A 23650-nucleotide genomic window follows, 5' to 3' on the forward strand; every position below is an offset into this window, starting at 1 on the left:
CTCGTAAGTGGCGGTAGTGTCGTTTTCGGTTACGGGCTCTGGCCTATTTCTGGACTGAGTGTTTCTCCGATTCCGAGGGATACCCGAACGCGTTCGTCAGGGAATTCGGGACCCCTGAGCGTTTCAAGGTAGGAATTTGCGGTGTTTATCTTGCCCGACTCGATCTACGAGTCTCTGCGACCCGCCCACACACCCGGAAAAACTTCTAAGACGTCTAAAAAACCCAAAACAAGCCTAGTTTTATGCCCAAATGTACCAAGAGTACGGTTCTCAGGTTTTTTAACGAACTAACCCAACTCGAAAGCTCCTGGACGCGTTAACGATAGGATTTTGCGGTTCCTTTATGTGTTAATCTGTGTTTCTACCTTGGATGAACTAAAAAGGAAGCAAAAAGAAGATGAAATCAATATAAAAATAATGCCTGTAACATTGGATTTAAGTAACCCAAAATATTTATTTAAAAGCTACTTTTCGCCGCCACTTTCTTATGATGTGCTTAAGACTTACCCAGAAGTACGCAGTTAAAATTAGACGTCAGATCCATAATTTACCTCGATGAAACATGATTCGATACACTGTAAGACGAAAGCACCTTCAAATTAAGGAAAACGCATCACCATAATACACTCAGATTCAGAACACGGATTTATCCCAAACTGTTCGCTGTTGTCTGCAAAGAATATTGAGGATTCTACAAAACAATCTTTTAAAAAATATTCTCAATAACAGTGTTATTGTCAAGCAGCTTCATCAAGTTCAAAAACTGAAATTACAGAATAATCACAGAAAAAATAAAAAAAAGTACGTAAGCAATAATTTGGCGGAACAACCTGGTCGTACTGTTTTACGCCATACAAAAATTGAGGACTCTTACATTCTATACAAAACAACATAAATCCTATTATAGGTAGCCTCAGAATTGGATTTAGACATTTAGAATAAAATTCTGTATAGATATTCCTAGCTATTCCTAGTTTATTCTGTGTATGATTGAATAAGATTATACTCTCCTACATAAACCAGACCCGAGTTTTGTTGCCGTCGGCAAGTAACTTCCATAATTGCGGACGCGATGAAGATTGTAAGAGAAATCGCTGTGAAAAAGATGATCACTTCGGTGATATTTCCGTATCTGAACTCAATTCATTTCTTACTGGCATTGCTTCCGAGAATTTTGCCGGGTTTGCTGAAGGAGATGTCTTGAGTTGAGCAGCAGTTGTGAAAAAATTGATTATTTTGATATTAACAGTTAGTTACAGTTTATTAACAATTTATTATTTATTTCAAATTCAAATGATTAAGTATACTAAATACTAAAAAGACTCGTTAAATTCGTGTTTTTATATGTGTCATGTTGCATTCTTTTGTTTTTTGATTTTTGAATTGATTTTTTTTTTGGTTATAACTTGATTTATTTATACCATTTGTTTGTTCGTTTTGATTTATACACCCATCTTACTTTTGTTTCATACATATTATTGTACATTCTAATGACGTTGCCGATATATTTTTTAAGTCAATTGAAGAACGTATATAACCATATCGACTGGTACATCCATTGAATATATTGAGTATAATAATGTACAAGGTGCTACAAAAAACATGTGTCATCGCTGTAAAAATAACAATAACGTTAAAGAAATAAATTAAAGAAAAATTATTTCGATTTACTCCGAATTTCTCCAAAACAACTGTGGCGATAAATTTGAAGCGCATTTTTTTTGTTTAATTAGTTCGTTCTTCTATTTACAAAACTTCTGGATTCCTCCTGCGTCGGTTTTTGTTGCGTCGAACTTGCTGACGTTTCGCCAACCATCCTGTTGGCTTCTTCATCAAAATTCCACGTAAAGATAAATAAAATAACACTTATCTCATTAAACAGGTCGACAAGGGATTAAAAGGTCTCTGCCTGATTTCCTTATAATGTATAATGTAATTTTTATTAATCAACTTGTTCTTGAGAGGAAACACCTTCTATCTTGAGGCAGATATTCGTGTTGCCTTGTAATACTCATCTCTATTTTTGTATATTCAAATAAATATACCTTTAAAACGGAACAAAAATATCAGCTATTTAAGTAGAACTGATTTTTTATTACAACTTTTTAAGCATGCACGCTGTATTACAAGCAATTGATCCAATTAAATAAAAATAATCAAAAATTACAGATTTTAAAAATTCTTATGTACTTTTTTTTTAAATAATTAAATGCACTTATGTTATCATAAAAAACTATGTACACTTATTTTAAAATTATTTCTTAAAAACCCAAATATAAAATATTTTAACAAAATTCCCAATAATTTAAACCTTAATCTGGTTTTCTTATGAGGTCAAAGATGTTTTTAATTTTTGTGCTTCAACTTCGTGTGAGTTTTGATTAATTTTGTAAAGGTAAAATAAATCGCAAAATAATAAAAATAGCTATGTGACATACTGAATTAAACTTGAAGGTCTTTGTAAAATATTTCAAAAAAAAAAATATAACATATGGTATGTCGTTTGAGAAAATAGAGAAATATGTTCGTTTATTTTGAACACCCTGTAGCATCTAATTAAAATTAAATAATAAAAAAAATAAAATTAAATAAATAATAATAAGCTATTATTTTTTTAGAAAAATTAAAAGATTGGCTGTCCTTACAATTCCAGATAGATATTTGGCTAATTTTAAGGCTGTTTTCACTATTAGGTATATGCTATTTTTGGAAAAAGTCAGTTTTCAGTCGTGGTGATTCCAAAATCAATTCAACAAATAAAATTGAGAAACTCAAGGTCAGGTTCCTGTCGAATGGTCGGACATCAACTGGGAACATCTCATATATAATTTCTTTATACCTCACCACACTGGACTTCAATGTATACCGCCGGTGACCTCCCTGCTTAATCCAGACCCATCTGTTTGTGAAGCAAGGAGGCCGGAGCCCGTCAATTGCTATCGCCAATAAAAATACGTATGAACGAGCACCGTCATCTTTGTAAACGCAACCCGATTGTTTGCGGTTGCTGTTATACCGATTTCGGTAAAACAAATCGAGATAACGCCATGTTTGCCAATTAGACGGCTATTGTGAAACCGTTGCGACACCCCGTTGTTTTTCGATAATTTTCAACTTGCCACTGAACGACAAGGCAAGCAGAGGGCATTCTTGACGAAAAAATGGCCATAAATCCGAAAACACTCAGTATGGACCATTGGGTGATTGAGTATAAAATTAATGCAGGTGTCCTAAATATAAGTTTTATTCCCAACTATTACTGACTCACCCTGTATATTTGAAAAAACTTCTAAATTGTTTATTTGAGAATGTCATTTGTCTATTTTTTAATAAAATTTTCCAAACTTTTTAAAAAAAAATCTACGTAATTATTTGCTGTTTAAAAAGGCGTTTTTTTGCGAAATGTTTGATATCTGCGGATTAAATTGTATTTCAAAAGCTTTTTTTTTTCGAAATATTTGAAATTTTAAAAAATCTACGCAATAAATTGGAGTTTAAAAATGCGTTTTTTTTTTGTAAGTGAATGTCATTTGTCTATTTTTAAAACGAAATTTTCGAAACTTTTTACGCATTTTTCTTGAAATTTTCGAAACTTAAAAAAAAATGTACCTTTAAATTGCATTTTTAAAATTCGTTTTCTTTTAAGTCTACGAATGTCATTTGTCTTTTTTTATAGAAATTTTCGTAACCTTAAATTGGAGTTTAGCAATGCATTTTTTTAGTCAGTCATTTGTCTATTTTTTAATAGAAATTTTTGATACTTTTAAAAAAATCTACGTATTAAATTGCAGTCTAAAAATGCATTTTTTCGAAATTTTTTAAACTTTAAAATATTAAATTGCAGTTTAAAAATGCGTTTTTTTTTTTAATTTGGAAACTTTAAAAAATCTACGCATTAAATTTTAGTTTACCAATGGGTTTTTTGGTCACTGAATATTATTTATGTATTTTTTAATAGAAATTTGCGAAACTTTTTAAAAAATCTACGTTTAAAAATGATTTTTTTTTTCGAAATTTTTGGAAATTTAAAAAATGTACATATAAGATTGCAGTTCAAAAATGCGTTCTTTTTTTGTAATTCCAGCAATTTTCGGCGAGGCGGTAATGGCCTGATGTTACGCCGCCCCCGCCCCTCGTAGGCCCGGCGCTATGCTATCGACTGGACTGACCTATGGGGCCGCTCCCGGTGCCGTAACCGCCTCCACGCCCCCGTATTCGCCGCCACCGTCTGGCAGGCACAGTCCGCTACAGAGTTTCGGGTTCACGCAGGAACAGGTCGCCTGTGTCTGCGAGGTAGGGTAGTTTTCGATGGAGAAAGGGACGATAATAATTATACTATTAAAAACGTTAAACCGCCTATACTTTAATTAATTACTACTAATAAAATTTTACAATACGATACTATCAAAAAATAAATTATTAAAAAAATTACAAAAATGTTCGAAATGCAATATGCGATGAAAAAATATGTTTTTTCCTCTGCAAATGCATAAAAAATTGACCTTTTCAAATATTTCGTATATTTCTACTTGAGATGGGAGCCAATTTTAACCCGATATTGCAAAATTATTGTTCGAAATAACTCGAGTTTCTTATTCAGGGAAAAGAAAAGTGTCACGTATAGTCTTCGGTCTAAAAGTAACTGAAAATAATAATCAATTCAGAAATTTCCACGGTAAACTTTATTTCACGTCGTTAAGAACCGAGCACTATGTCAGGAGGTTCCTCAAGGCTCAATACTGGGGCCATTGTTATTCAGCGCTTTTATTAATCGCGTAGTTTGAGTCTCAAAATAATAACTTGCAGCTTGATGGTGTAGATGATCTTATTGATGAAAATGTCTGCCGTTCTAATACTTTTTGGTAACTCGCAATATTCTATTCGAAATTATCCTTTCTTCCTCATGTCAGTATAAAAGTAAACTCACAAGTCATGTTAAAGTTAACGATACTTCGCTTAAATACTTAATGATAAATATGTTGCAGTAATTTGGTCTCCTGGGTACAATTGGGCCCCGTTATCCAAATAGCTACCAACCGTAAAGAAAGAACGGAATAAAAATACACACTCTTCAGTTTAGCATGAAATTTTCAACCTTCATGGTTGACATACTGAGTTATAAAATTTGAATTTCGCGATGGTATGATTGGGGGAAGTTCGACTCAACAAAAACCGACCCAGGAGGAATTCAGAAGTTTTGTAAATAGCAACATTTAGAGTTTGCGAATGAAGCTCCGACACAGAAGATTTTAAAAAAGCCAAACGCAATGATGAATATGAGTGCTTGACTTTTAATCTTAAAAAAAAATCTATACAACCATTATTAGTTCACCTGTCACATTAGAAAAACTTTAGAACGAAATGATGGATCTTTTTATAGCAGATTAAAATCAGATAAACGTATAGTTGAAGATGTAGATTTATTTCAACGTGTAGTCTTCTAGTATTTTTTAGTATTTTTGAAAAAAAGTAAATAACTTAAAACCTGTTCTACTGTAAAGTAAGATGATACTTGTGCCATGCTACTGTTTTTTGTATTCAGTTTTGTATGCGTTAGCTGCACATTTTCTTATTTAGAAAAAAGTGAATTTACGAATATCTCGATATCATTGATTTGAGGGATGCAAGTTTTTTGCATAACATTGCCCAATTGCCACATTGGTTCTGAGTTATGTATGCCCTTTCACATGAAAATTTTTTAAATAGAATTGATTAGCTTTATTTAAATTTGGCGTTAAAACCGTTGACTATAATTCAAATTGTTTAGTTTCTTATAGATTTCTATAGATTCTCGGATTTTTCGTTGCTAGAAGAATTGATGACATGCAAGAATTTTAGTTGATATTGTATTCTATGGCGCATATGCACTTCTGGTAGATGTTGAAAGATTTTTTGGCAAGCACGCCCATGATTCCGCCGAAGATAAGCAACGCGCGCTGTATTTCTGAGAAAATCCGATCGGGTACGATCTCGACGTAAACAGTTTTGGTTAGTAGAGGCGCGTATTCCATGACTCTAGTCTATACGATGTTACAAGTCACAACTAAAACTCCTAAAAATCACTGTTTTTACTTTTTTGAGTTTCTAACCAAAACGAGCCTCAACTTTCACTCTTTTACTCTCCTTTTTGCCATCTCGGGCTGTCGAAAGATAGATAGATATATTTTTTATTTGGCTGAATTACAATACGTAGTATGTTTCCAGCACGTCTAAGTACAAAAGTGAAAAAAATATATACAACTATATACTGTTTGCATTCGTGTACACAGTAAAAACAATGCTCCAAAAAAAAAAAAGAAACTCTTTACCGTCATCCTCTCATCCAGGACCACACTCAACAACTTCGCAGATGTTCCTTCCGAAATATTTACATTTGTTGAAAACACTAACGAGTGAGTTTTATCCTCGTCCAATTTTAGGCGATTCTCTGAACCACATATTGGCATGTTCTTTCGCCAACTGCGCTTCCCTTTTAAGAGTTTTAAATGTAGAGTGATCTGCAAAATTAACCGCAGCCACAGGGTCCACATGACCAAAGAGGTTATTAATATAAACTAAAAATAATAATGGACCCATAATGGAACCCTGTGGAAGTCTTGACATTTTATTACTACAAAAAAACTGCTTGTAATAGGGAGATAAGAGGGTTGCTGTGCTAACCTCTCGGTGTTAATTAATTGCCAAGACTGTATAAGCCAGTTTTCTTGTATTTTTTATTTCATTTTGTTACTCCTTTTTTATATTTTTTATATATTGAACAGTCGTCTGGAGTATTTGTAATTTCCGCTCTACTACGAATTTTTGATAATTTATCTCGTATGACTCTGAGACCGTCATTCAACCAGTGAACTGGATTTAGGTTTGAATGTCTTTCTAATCAAAGGAAAAGACTGCAACCTCTGCTCCCCGATATTCTCCACCATGGCAAATGCCAAATCATTAAGGTTGGTGCCAATGGTATTACAATTTAATGTAATTGCTGATTGAAGATACCTATTAAGTGTTCATAATTATTTCTAGACTACTTTCGACACTCTATTTTATTATTCGAAAATTTCAATTTAGACTCAATATAAATAGTCTGCGTCCTATGATCCAGTTATCGCAGCAGTTAGCGCAGCCACTGGCCACTCTGCTGAGTTCCCGAATAGTAGGCTCCAAACCAAACTGGCGAATTATCTATAGAAAATTATCCCATCTGGAGCTGGAAATATTAAAATAAATATTTATCATGTTTGTCTCCAAATTGACTATTCTGGATGTAGATATCATCTATCTATTTTTTTGGTAGTTAAAAAGATCTAAGCTTGTTAATATTTTTTCTACTTCACACCTTGAATGTGCTTCTGGTCTTCTATGGAGGTAGCAATTTCATGTATTATGATGCACTGCTCTAACAATGCTCTAATTGCTTCATCAGCTCCAGATCGATATGCGAGCTTCTTCACATCTTTGCCGCCCAATTTGTTTTTAAATTTTCACTTGTTGTCATGTGTCGTCGACATGTTTATTAATCCACTTCTCATCTATTTTTCTAGTATCGTATTATTTTTATCTTTCCTACGATACCTGTAGCAGCAGGTATGACGGAAAAAATTTCAACAATGATTTGGCAATCGTTTCCGAACGACGATCGTCTATCGAGTCCGATTCGTTTCTGAGTCACGCGTTGATAAGGAAACATTCCGCGCCCGTGGTATGCAAATCGCGATTAAATGAAAATGATCTATACATTTTTGTACTGTGCGCAAGAAACTATGAAGAAATTTCACCTGTTTTCGCCATGACAGAGACATCCACATTTTTTTACCTCGCAAGTTATGCTAGAAAAATCTGAAGGAATATTCAATGGATGATGTGCTCTCTTTTTTTTCCTTCAATCCTCTACCTAGTGGCACATCTTTAAATGTTGCTGAAGGAACTTTAATCCAGTTGAATCAGAAATTAGACATCACCAAATGTCCACCTTAAACTCATATTGATAATGTCTTGCTTTTACACCATGTCGATGGGCGTTTTTAGATCTTCTTCAACAAAGAATATATACTGTATTTGATTTACTTGGACTAGTACCGTTTAAGATAAAAAATATTGTTGGAAGTGCCAGAAGAAAAAATTGTTATTCAAAAGAACAAACATGACGAAGGAAAGTATGTTTAATTTTTATTTTTATTTTTAATTTATATTTAATGCTGTGTTTGAAGCACACATGCTGGACATGGCGAAAGGGATAAAATAATGCAGAACTTAAAAACAAAATATAACGTTGGAAGATGTGCGATGGAGAAATAGCTTGAAACATGTGGAACTTTGCCAAAAAAACGCTTCATACAAATCTGACAGTAAAACCTATTATTTTAACAAACTTCAACTCTAGCGGACAAGTGGACCTTATGGATTTATATATACAATATTGCTGTTGGTTGCTTAATTATCAAGATCACCTAAAAAAAACTATTTTATAAAAAGTGCGAACGGAGTAGCAAAATGTGGCAAAATTATTCAAAAATGACATACTAACCAAATTATTAAGACTTAAGAACTAGAGCCCTATTGCAATAAAAACTAAGATTTTAGAAAATTTGCGAAATTATTTATTTCTTTTTATGTTTTTATATCTCCATTCTCCTGATTTCATTAAATTCAGAAAATAAATAAGTTTATGTTTTAATTTATATCCTTCATTCCTGTTTACCGGCAATACGTGAACTGACTAGGCATTTCTTTTTTTTTGTTATGTTGGTACGCATGTTCTCAACATACGTTCACTGTTTCAGTCAGTTTTGCACGTCTCCTTTTTTTTATGAGACAGAAGCGTTAGAAATGTTTTGTGTGCTCTGCGATTTTCTGCAGTAAAAAAAATCCAACAAAGAATTTTGTTGAAATGTTGACAACGTCACGTGGTGAACTTTGAGCACCATTAGAGAAGTGGCTAAAGACTTCTGCGTCTCTATTGGCTCCTGTCATGCATTTTCTTTGGAAGTATTGGGCAAGAAACGTGTAGTAGCAAAATTTTGAACAACAGAACTGTGGAAGCTGTTAAACGATCCTGATATGCTCCAAAATGTCATAACTGGTGACAAATCATCAATCATAGTACATCAAAAGTTTTACCACAAGGTCGTACTGTCAATAAATAGTATTTCATTGAAATAATTACACCGATGTAACATTAACACGGACCAAGCCAAACACAAGACGTTAAAATTGTTAAATATTTCTAAATTATAAAAAAATAATAAATATCCGCCATCATTAATAAATAAAATTTAAGTTAATAACAATAATAACAATTTAATTAAATATGGTAATTACCATATACGAGGCGCGTTCAAAAAATAGGATGACTTTTATATTATCAAAAAGTATTTATTTATTTATTCACATATTGTTTCAGGTCCTTCAGCAATCTGGCAACGTCGAAAGGTTGGGTAGGTTTTTGTGGTCTCTGCCGGCCTGTGACAAACTGCACAACAACGAATCCGTACTAAAGGCCAAGTCGATAGTCGCGTTCCACAGGGGTAACTTTAAAGAGTTGTACCGAATACTGGAGACGCATCAGTTCAGTCCGCATAACCACGCGAAACTGCAAACCCTGTGGCTCAAAGCTCACTACATCGAAGCGGAACGGCTTAGAGGTGAGTGAGTGTTTTTTGTCGGAAATCACGTCATGTGAGGATTTCTTATAGATAGATAGATAATGTAGAAAAATATCACTTTGTATACTTTATTCTGAGATAATGGCAAATCTGTAGTGTATCAACTTTATATAGATAGTTACTGGCATTTTGTACCAAGTATACAGGTAAACAAATAATCGAACAGTTTAAAATAACGTAAAAACTGAAAATGATTTTTTCATTTAATTTGGTTTATAATTTTTGCAAAATGCACGCTGCTTTAATAAATAACTTGTCCGTGCCACATGCTTGCCAATTTTTAGAAAATATCCTAAGCACCTAATCCACGCATAGGCCTCATCAAAATATTTTCTATTTGGTTCATAACTGTATTCTCAAATTTGTATAAATTTGTATATATATATAAATATATATAATATATATATTGTATATGTATAAATTTGGAATTTTTCAAACTTTTTGGATCACCTTTGTCTATCGTGCGACGGTGATGTGGCGGTGGTCAAATTTGATGATAGTGTAGACATAATCCTTAATCTGATTTTACAGTGTTACGTTATTTTGTTTGTTTGTCGTTGAAACCTTGATGGTTCAAGAAGTCGCAATATTAATGAAATTATTCAAGTGTAAAACGAATTATTTAAATTTAAAGATTTTATGAACCCTTAACCCTTCTGCATCAATGTTTGCACCGTTAAAAAGAATATTACTGGTTGCCACTTTCGCAAAATCGATTATTTGCCGCCATTGGTACAGAAATGTCGAAAAAAAGTTTTTGTCTGTTCTCTGTTCCTGGGCCTTTAGGCCCATAGTTTCCGAACTGTATGAGCTGGACGGTTAAAATTTTATTTCTTTCTAGCCTTCCGCGGGACGCTCAAGATGTGTAAAAATGGCCGCGGCGGTTATCTTTGTTTATTCTATATTCCTCTGCTTTTTGGAAATTGCCGTGAAACGCGATAGGTGTGCCAAATTTGAAGCGGTCAAAAAAATGTTTTAACGAAAATGACCGTGAAATCCAATGCTATAAACTTCTATTTCTGATAACTTTCAAAAATGTACAGGGTGCGTTCATGATTTCGAAAAAAACTGATTTAATTGGCGGTCTCTTTCACGTGTTTTTTTTTTAATTTTTTGTTTTGGGTTATTCCGGTTTTCAGAAAAAAATGTTTTCTCGGAAACAATCTATTGAAAAAAATTCAGGGACCAGAAAGCGTGGAGCTTTGCTTCAGATACTTTCTCGATTATGTAAAAAAAAAACCGAAAATCGACGTTTTCGTGCATAAATTGTTGGTTGCTTTAAACAGTATCGTAAAGTGCACCGAGAGCCACAATTTTCGTGTTTACCTTATTATACAGAGTAGAGATATTTAAAAAATATCTGTCAGGTCGCATAAGGCCGCCTTTTAATCGTATGTTATGTCGTATATGGCCACCTTTAAATTGAGAAAAAAAGAATGCACAGGGCGTGCGGCACGGCATAAAGTAGAGACTCTTTAAGTTGAAAATTGAATATCGGCATTGTAAATTAATTGTTGCTTTAAGATCTGCAACGATTGTAATTATATTCTTTTTTTTTCATATTGATGATTTCGATGGAGGTGTACTTTTTTATATTGGTATATTGAGGTGGATAAGTATATAATTTTAACTGTTCAAATTCCAACGGACTTTAAAGTCGCGTTTTTCGAAAAAAAAATTTTCAAAACCATCCCTTTTTTGGCAGGAAGACCTCTCGGTGCGGTCGGCAAATATAGGGTGAGACGAAAATTTCCGCTGCCGAGGACGATATGGGACGGCGAAGAGACGAGTTACTGTTTCAAGGAAAAGTCCAGGAGCGTCCTGAGGGATTGGTACTCGCACAACCCCTATCCGAGCCCGAGGGAAAAGCGGGAACTCGCGGAAGCGACTGGACTCACCACCACGCAGGTGTCCAACTGGTTTAAGAATCGGAGACAGAGAGATCGGGCAGCCGAACATAAAGACAGGTATTTCGGGGTTGGGCGGAAAATTGCTAATATTAATCGTATTCTTACGATTTTTTTTACTAGTTTATTAATGTTTTGCAATATTTTGTTATTTTTCATTAACATTTTACATTAACACCGATTTTTCGTTGTATTTTGTTAATATTGTCCTGTATTTCTTAATATTGCCCAAAATTTTAGAATATTTTGATTTTTTTTATTAACGATTCCCAGTATTTCCTGATATGTTATTAATAATTTCCAATATTTGCTCATATTTTATTAATATTTTCCTGGATTTCTTAATATTTTCAAATATTTCCACGTATTTTATTAACGTATTCCATCATTGCCTGGTACGTCATTAACATTTTGGCATATTTATAATTTTACGGAATTTCCTAGTACGGCATTAATATTTCCTCATGTTTCGTTTTGTTAATCCTGTATTTATTAATATTGTCCAAAATTTTAAAATATTTTGACGTATTTTATTAACATTTCCCAATATTTGACAATATTTTATTAATATCTTCCAGGATTCCTTAATATTTCCCCATATTCTCCAATATTATTACATTATTTCCTGGCACATCATTAATATTTTAAAATATTTTTCAGTATTTTCTAATGTCCCATTAATATTTCTTAATGTTTTGTTATATTTCGTTGATATTGTCCGGGATTTCTTAATAATTCCCCATATTTCCCAATATTTCGACATATTTTATTAACAATTCCCATTATTTCCTGCTACGTCATTAATATTTTAAAATATTTTTCAGTATTTTCTAATGTCTCGTTAATATTTCCTAATGTTTTGTTATATTTCGTTAATATTCTCCCGCATTTCTTAATATTTCCCCATATGTTCCAATATTTCGACGTATTTTATAAACATTTCCCAATACTTCTTGGTACGTCATTAATATTTTAAAATATTTTTCAGTATTTTCCAATGTCCCATCAATATCTCTTAATGTTTTGTTATATTTCGTTAATATTGTCCGGGATTTCTTAATTAGTCCCCAATATTTTGACTTGTTTTAACACATTTTATTAATATTTTTCAGTATTTCCTAGTTTTCCATTATTATTTCCTAATGTTTCGTTGTATTTTCGTTCTATTTTGTTATTATTGTCGTTATATTTTTTATATATTTTCAAGTGTTTCTTAATATTTTCCAATAATTCGATGTATTTTACTAATGTTTGTCAGTATTTCCTCGCACCCCCTATTAATCATATTTTCGTTTTATTCTTTATTAATATTTCCGAACATTTTCTAATATTTTCGAGCATTCCATTAATATTTCTCATATTACTTCATACTTCTTTAATATTTGCAAGTATTTCACTAATGTTTCCCAGTCCTTCATGCTGTATTTCCCAATATGTTTCAATATTTCCTAGTATATTATTAAAATTTACTAACATTTCCTTTAATTTTATTAATATTTCCCAGTAATTCCCCACCATTCTGTATATTTGGCAACCGATTCCGATTTTACACAAAACAAAAAGTCATATCTCGGCGATTATTCGTTTTGTCCCCAATGTTGTTATAATTTAAATAAAGCCCGACAATAACGAGAGTAAATAAACGTTCAATGCGCTGGGAGAGGTACCACAATAGGCCCTCCTAGCGAACACACATGTGCACCACTTGACTGCACGTTAACGATCGAGACGCTTCGTAGAAGGCACCAAAAGAATGCGTCGAGTGTTTACGGGCAAGTTCGGACCTCTTTGTCGCCGCGAGTACTTGCCAAATATCGTCCTTTAAAACGATAACGACTCGTGAACCCACGGCGTGGGAATACCTAACAAAATCGAAGCTGTTTAAGTAGTAACTAAAGCATGGACAGAAGTTAATTTTTCGAAAAAACATTTATGACCACATACGAAAAGTTCTTAGGGAATATATCGTCAAAACTACATTCTCCATTTGTTCAAAAATCTCGCGACATCTTCGATCCGTCAAAGGCAAAGTGTCAGGGACTAGAAGTTTACGGTATTTGCTGTGGTGCGGTCCTGAATGTACCGTTGATCGTTGAAGTAACGGAAATTCGTTATTCATTCATTCATTCATTCGTCAACTAATGTTAAAACTTTCTAGTCGTTTTATGGTAGTGACTCAAATACTTTTGAGCAAAAGGTTCGCGCTTTAGTGTAGTGTGTAGTACACTCCAGTCAGATCAGTTAAATAAAACTAAATTAAAAGTCTATTTTGTAAATGTTTTTTTCTACTCCCGTCTGTAAAATACCTAATTACCCATCGATCTAGCGTGCGGGAAGCGTCAATTTACCACGTCAGTTTCGTTTCCCATGATTCCGAACCACTTCGGACATTTACGGGATTTTACCGCATGGTAAACTTTTTAACTCACTCGTTTATTAAAAACTCGCTCCGCTGCGCTTCGCTCGCTTTAAACTCGTGAGTCAAATGCCGTTTGCCGCACTTGTTGTATAATATACTATACTATTGTGGACGTTAGTGCTTGCGAGTTAGTTCAGTGGCGTATTATATTATGTATGGGAGAATACAATGTCAATTTTTGAAAAACTCAAAGAACAATGAAGGGGAACAAAAACTAGTGATCATCAGAAAAAATATCTTCCTCCGAGTCTGATTCATGCATATCGATAACAGCTGAAAAGAAAAAACATAATTTAGTTTTTTTCCAAAGCATTTTCCAATAAGAGATGAGAGTTTTCGTTGGTACAAAACTTCATAGGTTAAAAAAAGTCCACTTTCGCATTAAGTCACTTGTTCATCGAATCGTGGTAGTTCTCCGATTTGCAGTCCGATTTAAAAATAAGACTGGCATACTTCACAAAGCCATTTTTAGAGCCATCCTGTAAAGTCGACTCTATTTTTTTCCGAAATGTTTACATATATTAAATATCGAAGTCCAAAAATACTAGATTGAATAAAAAGGTTTTTCATGTATTCATCACATAATTTCGGCTTGCAATACTACTTTTTTTTTAATCCATCAATTAATGAACCATGGTAAATATGAGTACCATCGATTTCGTGGAAATTTTTTTTAGCGATTGTACACCGACATGTTCTCCTGTAAGGAAAGAATAGTAATGATTAAAATGAACAAATGCAAAAATCACGAAGAAGTTTGATAGATTTTTGATCTTTTTGATTTTACAGTAGAGGTTACGCCCCCTAGCCGTCATTTTATGAACTTGAAAATAATTTCCAGCTTTTTTTCTTGGCCGATTTACCCCAAAATATTTTTTCTAAGTTGTAGGAATAACTGTTCCTGACATATGGCCGGCGTTCTTTATTAATGGGCCACCTGGTACTTTGGCCTTCTTCTCGGCTTTTTTTTTCTTGCTTTGTTCGTTCTTTCCAGATCCGATGAATATAAAAAAGAAAATATTCTGGCGTGTCAATTGCAAAGAAAAATTTCATGGGACTCAAATGCCTATAACTGGTTTGTGTGCCTGTCAGTTCTTTCCTTTAGTTGTATTTTTTTGACCAGTTTATTTCTTAAAATAGTCAATAAACTTCTACTTTTCTACTGCGAATTGGGCGACGCCGGAAGCAACGTATTTGCTTTTGCCTTTGGAGTGTGGCGGAAAAATTCCCCCGTATAACGAGAGAAACAAAAGGCCTGGGCAGCGTTTTCAGTTCCCGTACACGCCGCACTGCCTCCTTCACAAACAAATTATGGATATCGGGTTACTTATCGAAAGCAGCCCGCAGATGAAACCCGACACGACTGAAACGAACCAACGACGGGCCCCCTTCGTTATGTCGTTACCAGTTACCGGGGACCACGCTGTCGGTGGTCCCCTGGTCAATACCGCTCGTCGGACACACGTAAATCGAAAAAGAATCCTCGAATTTTCGCGTAATTGTAAATATATAAATAAAGATACTAACACATAAATCGTGTACAACATCGCGTGGCTTATAAACAGTACTTGAAGAGTACAGGGGAAAAAAGTTGAGGTTCGAAAAAACTTAATTCTTGCTAATTGTGATTTTTATTTAGGAAGACTACTCTATGACGTCGTGAGCAAAAATAGGATTTTGATATATGTAATTTTTGCTAATTTGAACTAAAATACTTTTTGACCGAGTTTACAGAAAATATATAAATTGTCAATTCAAAAGTATAAAAAGAAAGTTTGTTGGAAGCAAAAAACACTTTTCAGGTGGTGAAAGTCTTTGTTTTATGACAACTTTTTCAAGTTCTCGACCATTACAACTTGCCCTATGTATCATCAAACGATGGTGATCGGTTACAGTTAATTCTTTGACCTGCCTTGAAGGATAGGCATATAGATATCCGCTAGAAATTTGGTCCAACTGATAAAAATGGACTGACCTTGACAAGAATTGGTTTTGTTTAAGAATCCCTTAAAACTGCGTTTCATTCTTGAGGCAGTTCAAAATACGTCTTCTGTTTCACTAAACCCATATTACTATCGCATTCTAGAATGTCCCCGAACAGGAAAAACCATTTTGAATATGTTAAGTTTTTTAACAGAATGAACAATATAATGTAACACAACATCACAAAATATTGTTAGCTTTTTGACATCAAAATTCAGATGGTTAAAAATGTAATCCCATAGCAGTAAAGAACTGAAAGTTTAGTATAAGTATAGAAAATAGCTTCAGAGGTGAAAAGGAGATGTATGTTGTACATGTAGAACGATAATACGTGTCGTTAGTTGTAATATTCGGCAGACGAAGATTTTTTTGAAAATCCATTACAATAGCCTCCTTGGTTTTGTCTTTTTGAGCCGCAAGCCTAGCAGCTCTTTTACGCTTATAAAAAGTGTCCGCTCTTTTTAAATGTACTTCTTTTTCAACTTGCAAGCTTCGCAGTACTGTGTGTGACTGCAGTGCATTGTGATGAACGTCGTCAATTTTTACTATCAACTCATCGCATGTACTACAGGTCGCATCGTGGGTATGGTCTGTTCATAGATATAAGAAAGTGACCAATTGCTTTTGAAATACAATGCAACAAGATTTTTACCTATAGTTTCGGAATTTAAATTCAGGTAAAATTGTGGTCCGTAATAGAAAATAATTTTATACCTACCTGTGTTTAATATTCTTTGGTTTGGTATGCTCCTTAGTTTAAGTTTATTAGTAATCATTCTTATTTCGTGTGTAATACAGCGTGTGTCAATATTTTCTCTAGTGTAAATGAAAGTGATCAAGATATAATACGGCGTAAAATTTGCCAGTTATACGAGGAACAAAGCTTGCCTACAGGCTTGAAAAAGATGAAACCGGTGTTAAATGTGGCAGAACTACCTTATGGAAGTGTATGCAACACATGGGTTTTAGAATCTTTACAGAGAACAACAAAGTCCAACTATTTACTTGGATGAAACCTGGTTCGACACGGAATACCACTGTAAAGGGTTGGGTTGACTCAAGTGTAAAACAAACGCGCCATCAAAAAGAGGTAAAAGAATAACTATTTTGCATGCTGGCTCTAAAGATCGTTGGATTTCAAATGGACTTTCTCTGTCAACGAAAAATTTTAAAGGTTCTTCTCTGGATTACCATGAAGACACCACCGCTGATTTATTTGGAAGTTGGTTTAAAACAAACTAGTTCCAAACTTTCCTCCATTGTAATGGACAATGCAAGTTATCACAGTAGACAAACATTTATTTTCACGAAGATTATACCAGAAAGCAATTAATTGAGGTTCTACAAAGCTTGAACCCACCAAAGGAATACGTCTGTGATTTATTATGCAAAAAGTCTAGGACATACAGTTTTAAGGCTTCCACCTTACCACTGTATATTTAATCCCATTGAACATGTTTGGCATCAACTGAAATCTGCCATTCTTCGTAACAATGTTTTTCCCTGTGTTAACTCCAATATCCTCAAACTTATAGAAACCGAAGTTTTTAACGTCCCTCCTCAAAGTTGGGCAAATTCTGTTAAGCATATAGAAAAAGCAGAACAATCGTATATCCATATTGCAAATAATATAGAACAAATAATAATTAGAACAGGGGATGATAGCGAAGTGATAATGATATATTATGTGAATAATTTTAAGTAATTTAAATAGGTAATACAAATAATTTGTGATTTTATTTTAGATTTAAACAGAAATACATAAATAAATATTGTTTAGTATCTTTCCTAACAAAAACCCAAATAATCAAATTCTAAGCAAAGTACTCAGATCAAGGGATTTTCATCATAACTTTGTAGTTGATTAAACTTAGACACGATCGTCCTTAAATCCGGTTGAGTGAGATTTTGCAAACATTTAAGTTTTGAACATTTGCAGTCTTGTTAAGTTTGATAAGTACTTAAGCTAAGTTTTTAGTTACATAGGGTTTTCTTTTCCTTGTTTTTTATTGCTCAGCCATTAATAAACAACAGGAAATACACCACAAAATTTGTTTACGATCATAAGCCGGCGAAATGGCAAGACGTTGGACTGTCATCTTTCTTGCGCACAACCTCTTTTGCCCACCACATATTGATTTATCAAAATCATCTGATCCGAAACGGAAATCAACGGAAATCAAAAGATGAGTCGTTTAGTTCTTCGATAACTTTTTGAATTGAGTGTTTGGCCCATTTTCCTTTTTTTACATCGTTAATTAAGTCGTTCTAATGGAAACTGATCCATACGATGCTACCATGGGCCCAACAAGTGCCAGGTTAGAATAAAACACCTTTAAACTTTGCGCTGAATCACGAGTACAATATTTTATCAACAACGGTCTTAAATTGAAGTGAAGCACAGTATGGCGCTAACCAGAAGTCAGGAAACCGCATATACGCGAGTGTATTTGCGAAGCTGGTCATTTTCACAACTACATTATCTGGAAAACTCAAGTAATAATTGATAAAAAAACATCGGAAAAGCACGTAAAAACGTAAATGTTTGTAGCTTACGCTCCCCATCGACGCGTCTTAGTTTTGGCTCAGCGGCCATCGGGGTGCGTAGCGGCAGGTAGGTCCGCTTAGGCTCTATTAGGGAACGATTTTCTTTTTCTCGAGGTTTGCGATCGTTATCGTTTCGACAAATTGTCTTTGTATCTACGCTCGGCAGCATCTGCGGCCCTTGTCGATTCCCATTTGGCACGCTATGCGTACTGTACCTAAGTAAAGGTTTTCGGGCATACTTTTTCGTAAAAATTTTCAGCCAATCGAGAGGCTAGTTTCGTTCCATAAGGCTACTTTACAATTTGTGCAGGAATTGTACATAAAAAGGTCCAAAAATACTTATATAGTGTTGTTTCTCGACAAACCTTCCCGATAAAACTATCACGATGTTGTTATTGGGAAAAGCTATTAGCAAAAAAATATGTCTACTTACAAAAACTCCAATATTGTCTGTAAGGCAAAAGCGTAGTGATTTTCAAACTCACCGCATAGACAATAGTGATCAGGACCTTTGAAAAACTGTGAAAGAAGAAACTAGAAGAAGAGTTGTTTGTAACATGGGAAGTTGTTTCTACCTTGAAAAAACTGTGAAAGAAGAAACTAAAAGAAGAGTTGTTTGTAACGTGGGAAGTTGTTCCTACCTTGGAAAATCTGCGAAAGGCGAAACTTGAAGAAGAGTTGTTTGCGACATGGGAAATTGTTGCTACCTTGGAAAAACAATGAAACAGGAAACTAGAAGAAGAGTTGTTTGTAGCATGGGAAGTTGTTGAAAAAACTACGCAAAAGGAAACTAGAAGAAGAGTTGTTTGTAAAATGGGAAGTTGTTGCTGCCTTGGAAAAACTGCGAAAGGAGAAACTTGAAGAAGAGTTGTTTACAACATGGGAAATTGTTGCTACCTTGGAAAAACAGTGAAAGAAAAAACTAGAAGAAGAGTTGTTTGTAACGTGGGAAGTTGTTTCTACCTTGAAAAAACTGTGAAAGAAGAAACTAGAAGAAGAGTTGTAAGATGGGATTTAACTTTCGCAAAAAAGACAAAATGCAAAGTAATAGAATCACACAGATTACGCACTTGGAGATTTAATTGCCTTCAAGAAATTAAAAGACATAGATATCTTCAAATAAAGGAAAACGCATTACCATAATACACGCTGGGTCAGAAGACGGATTTGTCTGCAAAAAGTATTAAAAATTCCAGCTTGGATTATGAAGAGGCCGATAATTTGGCTGAACAGGGTGGGCGTACTGTTTTAGGTTTTCCTTGATATCGTTGCATTTATTGAACCAAGGAAAATCAAGTCAGAGCAGAAAATGTGGCAGTGTTATAAATTTGATAAAAAATGTAATTAATTAAGTAAAGCATATAATAAAAACTGAGGACTCTTGCATTTCTATGAACATTAATCAACTTGTCAGGTAGCTTGTTGAAAATTACTGATCCTATACGTACTGATATTTACACAGGAGTTGTTCCTACCTCTGGTATTGAATTCATGTGATCTGAGCTTCTCAAGGTTGCCTTTTTCTTTTTGAACACGTACATCCAAGACCCGTCAGTTTTGAGTAGCTAGGAAGAAAGCTGAAATGTTGATTCTTATCGGCCGTTGCTCAAAATTTTAATGTAAGCGTAACAGCCGTGTCTTCCATTAATAAAAGGTGGAGACCAGAACAAACGTTTGAAAGGAAAGGAGTATCTGGCAGACAAACATTTCAGTTCAAGGAGATCAGATGCTAATGAATTCTATCCATAGAATTAAGGCATAAAGTGTACAGACCAGACAACCAACGTTTCTACCTGGTGATTGTCGACGGGTACAGAACTGCTCAAAACAGCGACGAACTAAGGTGTTCAGGATATATGGGAAGAATTGTAGCTCGAAGAAAGCTTCTTAGCTCCTTTCACGATCATGAGCCGAAGACTTCAATTTGTGATTGATGCGGATGGAGGTCACACACAATGTTCCTTCCGTGTGTTTCTTCTTTCCTGTTTATGTTAAAGTATTCTAAATTCTTCTAAATTTGTTCTAATTTGTTCTACGCCCATAACCTCAATTTTAAAATTACCGCTCATTCCATGGTATTGCCCGCTTTCAAGCTGATAACTCGCGTCAGACACTTTAATCGACGTTTAATTTTGAGACACCCTGTATAGCGGCACTCCGCAGTTGTATATTTGAACAGCCCGACGTTGCTCATGGAAACCTGACACCGACCCCACCGCGTAGTAACAGATACGGCTTCAGCGTTTTTCCCTCGAATGCGAAGGTCTCAATCGAAGTGACGTCACGACGAGAGTTTTGATCGATTCGACGCGGTCGTTGAACTAAACAGGGCCGGACCAACCCAACGTCCTAACTTTTGAGATAATAATAATAATAATAATAAATCGTCTTTATTTCCAAACATAATTACATTGAAATATTGTCATTTACAGTGGTTGTCCTACATGTTATGAATGAATCTATGGTCTCCTTCTACACTATATGGTTCTATTTCTACGAGTAAATTAAAAATTGTTTTCTTTAACATTTTTAAATCTCTAATCGTTTTTATATTGCTCGGCAACATTATAACACCTAATACTCTTCTCACTTATAGTCAGTCTGTGCCTGGGATATGTGTATTTCATGGTTCTTGTCCCATAAACTTCCTGAGACAAACTGTTTTCAAAAATGTTTCTGTGTTCTCTTGTATGAAAAATGCAGGAAAAGTTAAAATTTTATTTTCCCTTAATTTTCCCCTAGATGACTCTCGAAAGTTTAACTGCAATATAGTTCGCAGGGCAAATAAAAATTATTTCTGTGTCTCTGAAATTTCCATATATAACAAGACCGTATCTCATATGTCTCAAAATTGACCACTCTCAACACAGTGATTAAAATTATAAATATTGTGAATAGAAGATTTCTTAACAATCATAATAATATTCTTACTTCTATATTGGTTTCTGTATACTCGATCTCAGTACTAATGATGACATAGAGTTCTTGATCCTATTTAACGGACACATTTATTTTAAACGTTTTCTTTTACACAATTTAAAAAGCGTTAAGGTGTGAACACATTACATTACATTCGTATAATCGAATTAACGAATCAGTTATAATATTATCTGCGAAGTCAAACACAGAATAGAAGTTTTGACAATTTTTATGAAAACTTTTATTTCAAGGTCCCTAATAACTTCGGGTGGTGGTGGTTTAAAAAAATTGGGTTGGTGTTGTTTTTGAATCGCGTATGATGCGTTTTTGGTGTCCTAACGATAATAAAATTATCAATTCCCTTAAATGTTGGTCATCAACCGACGTAACGCGTGTGAGCTTGGCTTTTGCGCCATGTAAAACAAAATAGCCGCGGTTTCGGTGGCATCTGGGCCGCTATTTGTAGAGCCCGGTATCAGATGACGAAGTTAGATAGACCTGGAAACTGAGAATAGCCTGGCGCGCGAGCTATTTTAGACGGTATTGCGTATCGTAGAGGCGTAAAATTTGAATATCGAAGTGTTCCCGTGCAACACTAGCCACGACTCGACGAAGATTTCGGTTCTGGTCCGGTTTTAAACGGCACATTTCATACCCCTAACATCACTTTCCTTCATTTCCGTGTTAAAGAGTAGTTTACTTTATATTTAAACTGATGCTAGTGCTGAATATACTGTATATTCTGATGTTAAATAACGATTTTTTCGCCCTAACCTCACTTTCCTTCATTATCATTAATTGTAATTTAATCACTTTCACGCACATAAAAATCAACATCAAATATACGCTTACGCGTCGGCTAACTGTGTGCCAACTTTCGTTAAAATATAGTGGTACCACGAATATTAAAAAATATTTTATTTTTTAAAATGTTACCACCCTATATCTCAAAAGTTAAAATGTTTTCTAATTTTAAAATGGACCCAAAAATCGCTCCTTAATTACTGACATTCATTTAGAAAACACCTTGAATATATAATTTTTTTAAAGCAAATAAAATTGACAAAGGGACAGGGAAAAAATAGGCACAAATTTTAACTTTAACTTGTTTTATTCATACGCTTTTTAAAGAAACACATTTTCATTTAAGAGCATCGAGTATTCACTACAATTCTATACAAGTCAAATCAGAATTATATTATGGCTGTTCAATCAAGTAACGTTTATTTAGTTTAAACACTCATCGTTACTTTTACTCCCTAACAAGTTCGACTTGAAGAAGCAATAGTTCGATCTGTCGCAGTATTTCCAATTTCCAAAGTCCAATCACTTTTCTTGGACCCGGCCAAAAGTTTGATAAGTATAGAAATATATGGCCACAAAAAGATTCGAAGCGCATTTAATAATAACACTAACACAAATCAAATGTCGATCACAGACTTCACAACCCCTCTTCTTCGTTAACCACTTTTAAGCGCCATAGATGGCGCTAAATTAAAATGTAGGCAATCCTGCAACGGTATCCAACGTTGTAATTGGAAAATATTCAAGAAAAATACGTCAAAAGCGACTCCGGAATTAATCAATGACCGATTTTAAGCTGCCGCGGAGGTGTAACGAGGTAAACTTTCCGTTTCAGCAATCAAACGAGTTCAGATAAGCATCACATGGAATCGAGCGGGTCGGAGAGCGAGGGCGAGGGCCACAAAATCTCCTCTTACAACCCGACCGACATCGTAGGCCCGAATCAGCTGAATTCCTACCCGATGTTGAGCGCGAGCGGCATCGGTCAACACATGACGTATCAGCCGTCGTCGGCCATCCTCCACGACTACCAGACCTTGTGACAGTGGCTGACGGTGCCGCCGGACAATATCAAACAATTGCAGCCTGTAAATAACTTTAGTTTCTATTGAGGATTTGGAATAAAGTGTTATCGTTTTATTATTGATAGCGGCGCGCGTTCGTTTTTTTTTTGTTGAATCTTGATAATATATACGTTGCGAAAAGTACTCGTGTAAACTTTAAAATAAAACACATTAAAAGTTTCGCTCTGGTCTTTTTTTTGTCCCCTGAACCACGTGAATCATTCATAGTATGCATATGAAAAATAACCACTGGCCTGCGACCATGTATATCTAAGACGAAATTTATGCTCTGTGACTTGGGTTAGATTCGATGATCTGTGCGCGGTCATTTGTAGATTGTCGCTTTTA

At 34.5% G+C, this 23650-nt stretch overlaps 1 protein-coding gene across 1 annotated transcript; it reads left to right on the forward strand.

The window, feature by feature from the left end:
- Positions 1 to 23464, forward strand: LOC132696500 (homeobox protein SIX1-like). The gene is made up of 5 exons (XM_060661358.1): positions 1 to 128; positions 4085 to 4293; positions 9398 to 9638; positions 11365 to 11626; positions 23074 to 23464. The coding sequence occupies exons 2-5, from the start codon at positions 4150 to 4152 to the stop codon at positions 23279 to 23281; spliced, it is 855 nt and encodes a 284-aa protein (XP_060517341.1). The 5' UTR covers positions 1 to 128; positions 4085 to 4149; the 3' UTR covers positions 23282 to 23464.
- Positions 23465 to 23650: the final 186 nt, after the last annotated feature.

This window comes from Cylas formicarius, unplaced genomic scaffold, assembly GCF_029955315.1.
Source record: "Cylas formicarius isolate icCylForm1 unplaced genomic scaffold, icCylForm1.1 PGA_scaffold_1__22_contigs__length_36826433, whole genome shotgun sequence".
NCBI classification, from domain to species: Eukaryota; Metazoa; Arthropoda; class Insecta; order Coleoptera; family Brentidae; genus Cylas; species Cylas formicarius.

Excerpts from the sequence above, each read along its gene's own strand:
- LOC132696500 (XM_060661358.1), top strand. The coding sequence starts at position 4,150 with ATGCTATCGACTGGACTGACCTATGGGGCCGCTCCCGGTGCCGTAACC. Across the intron at positions 9,639-11,364 it reads CGAAGCGGAACGGCTTAGAG|GAAGACCTCTCGGTGCGGTC; the intron begins GTGAGTGAGTGT and ends CTTTTTTGGCAG. Across the intron at positions 11,627-23,073 it reads GCAGCCGAACATAAAGACAG|CAATCAAACGAGTTCAGATA; the intron begins GTATTTCGGGGT and ends TTTCCGTTTCAG.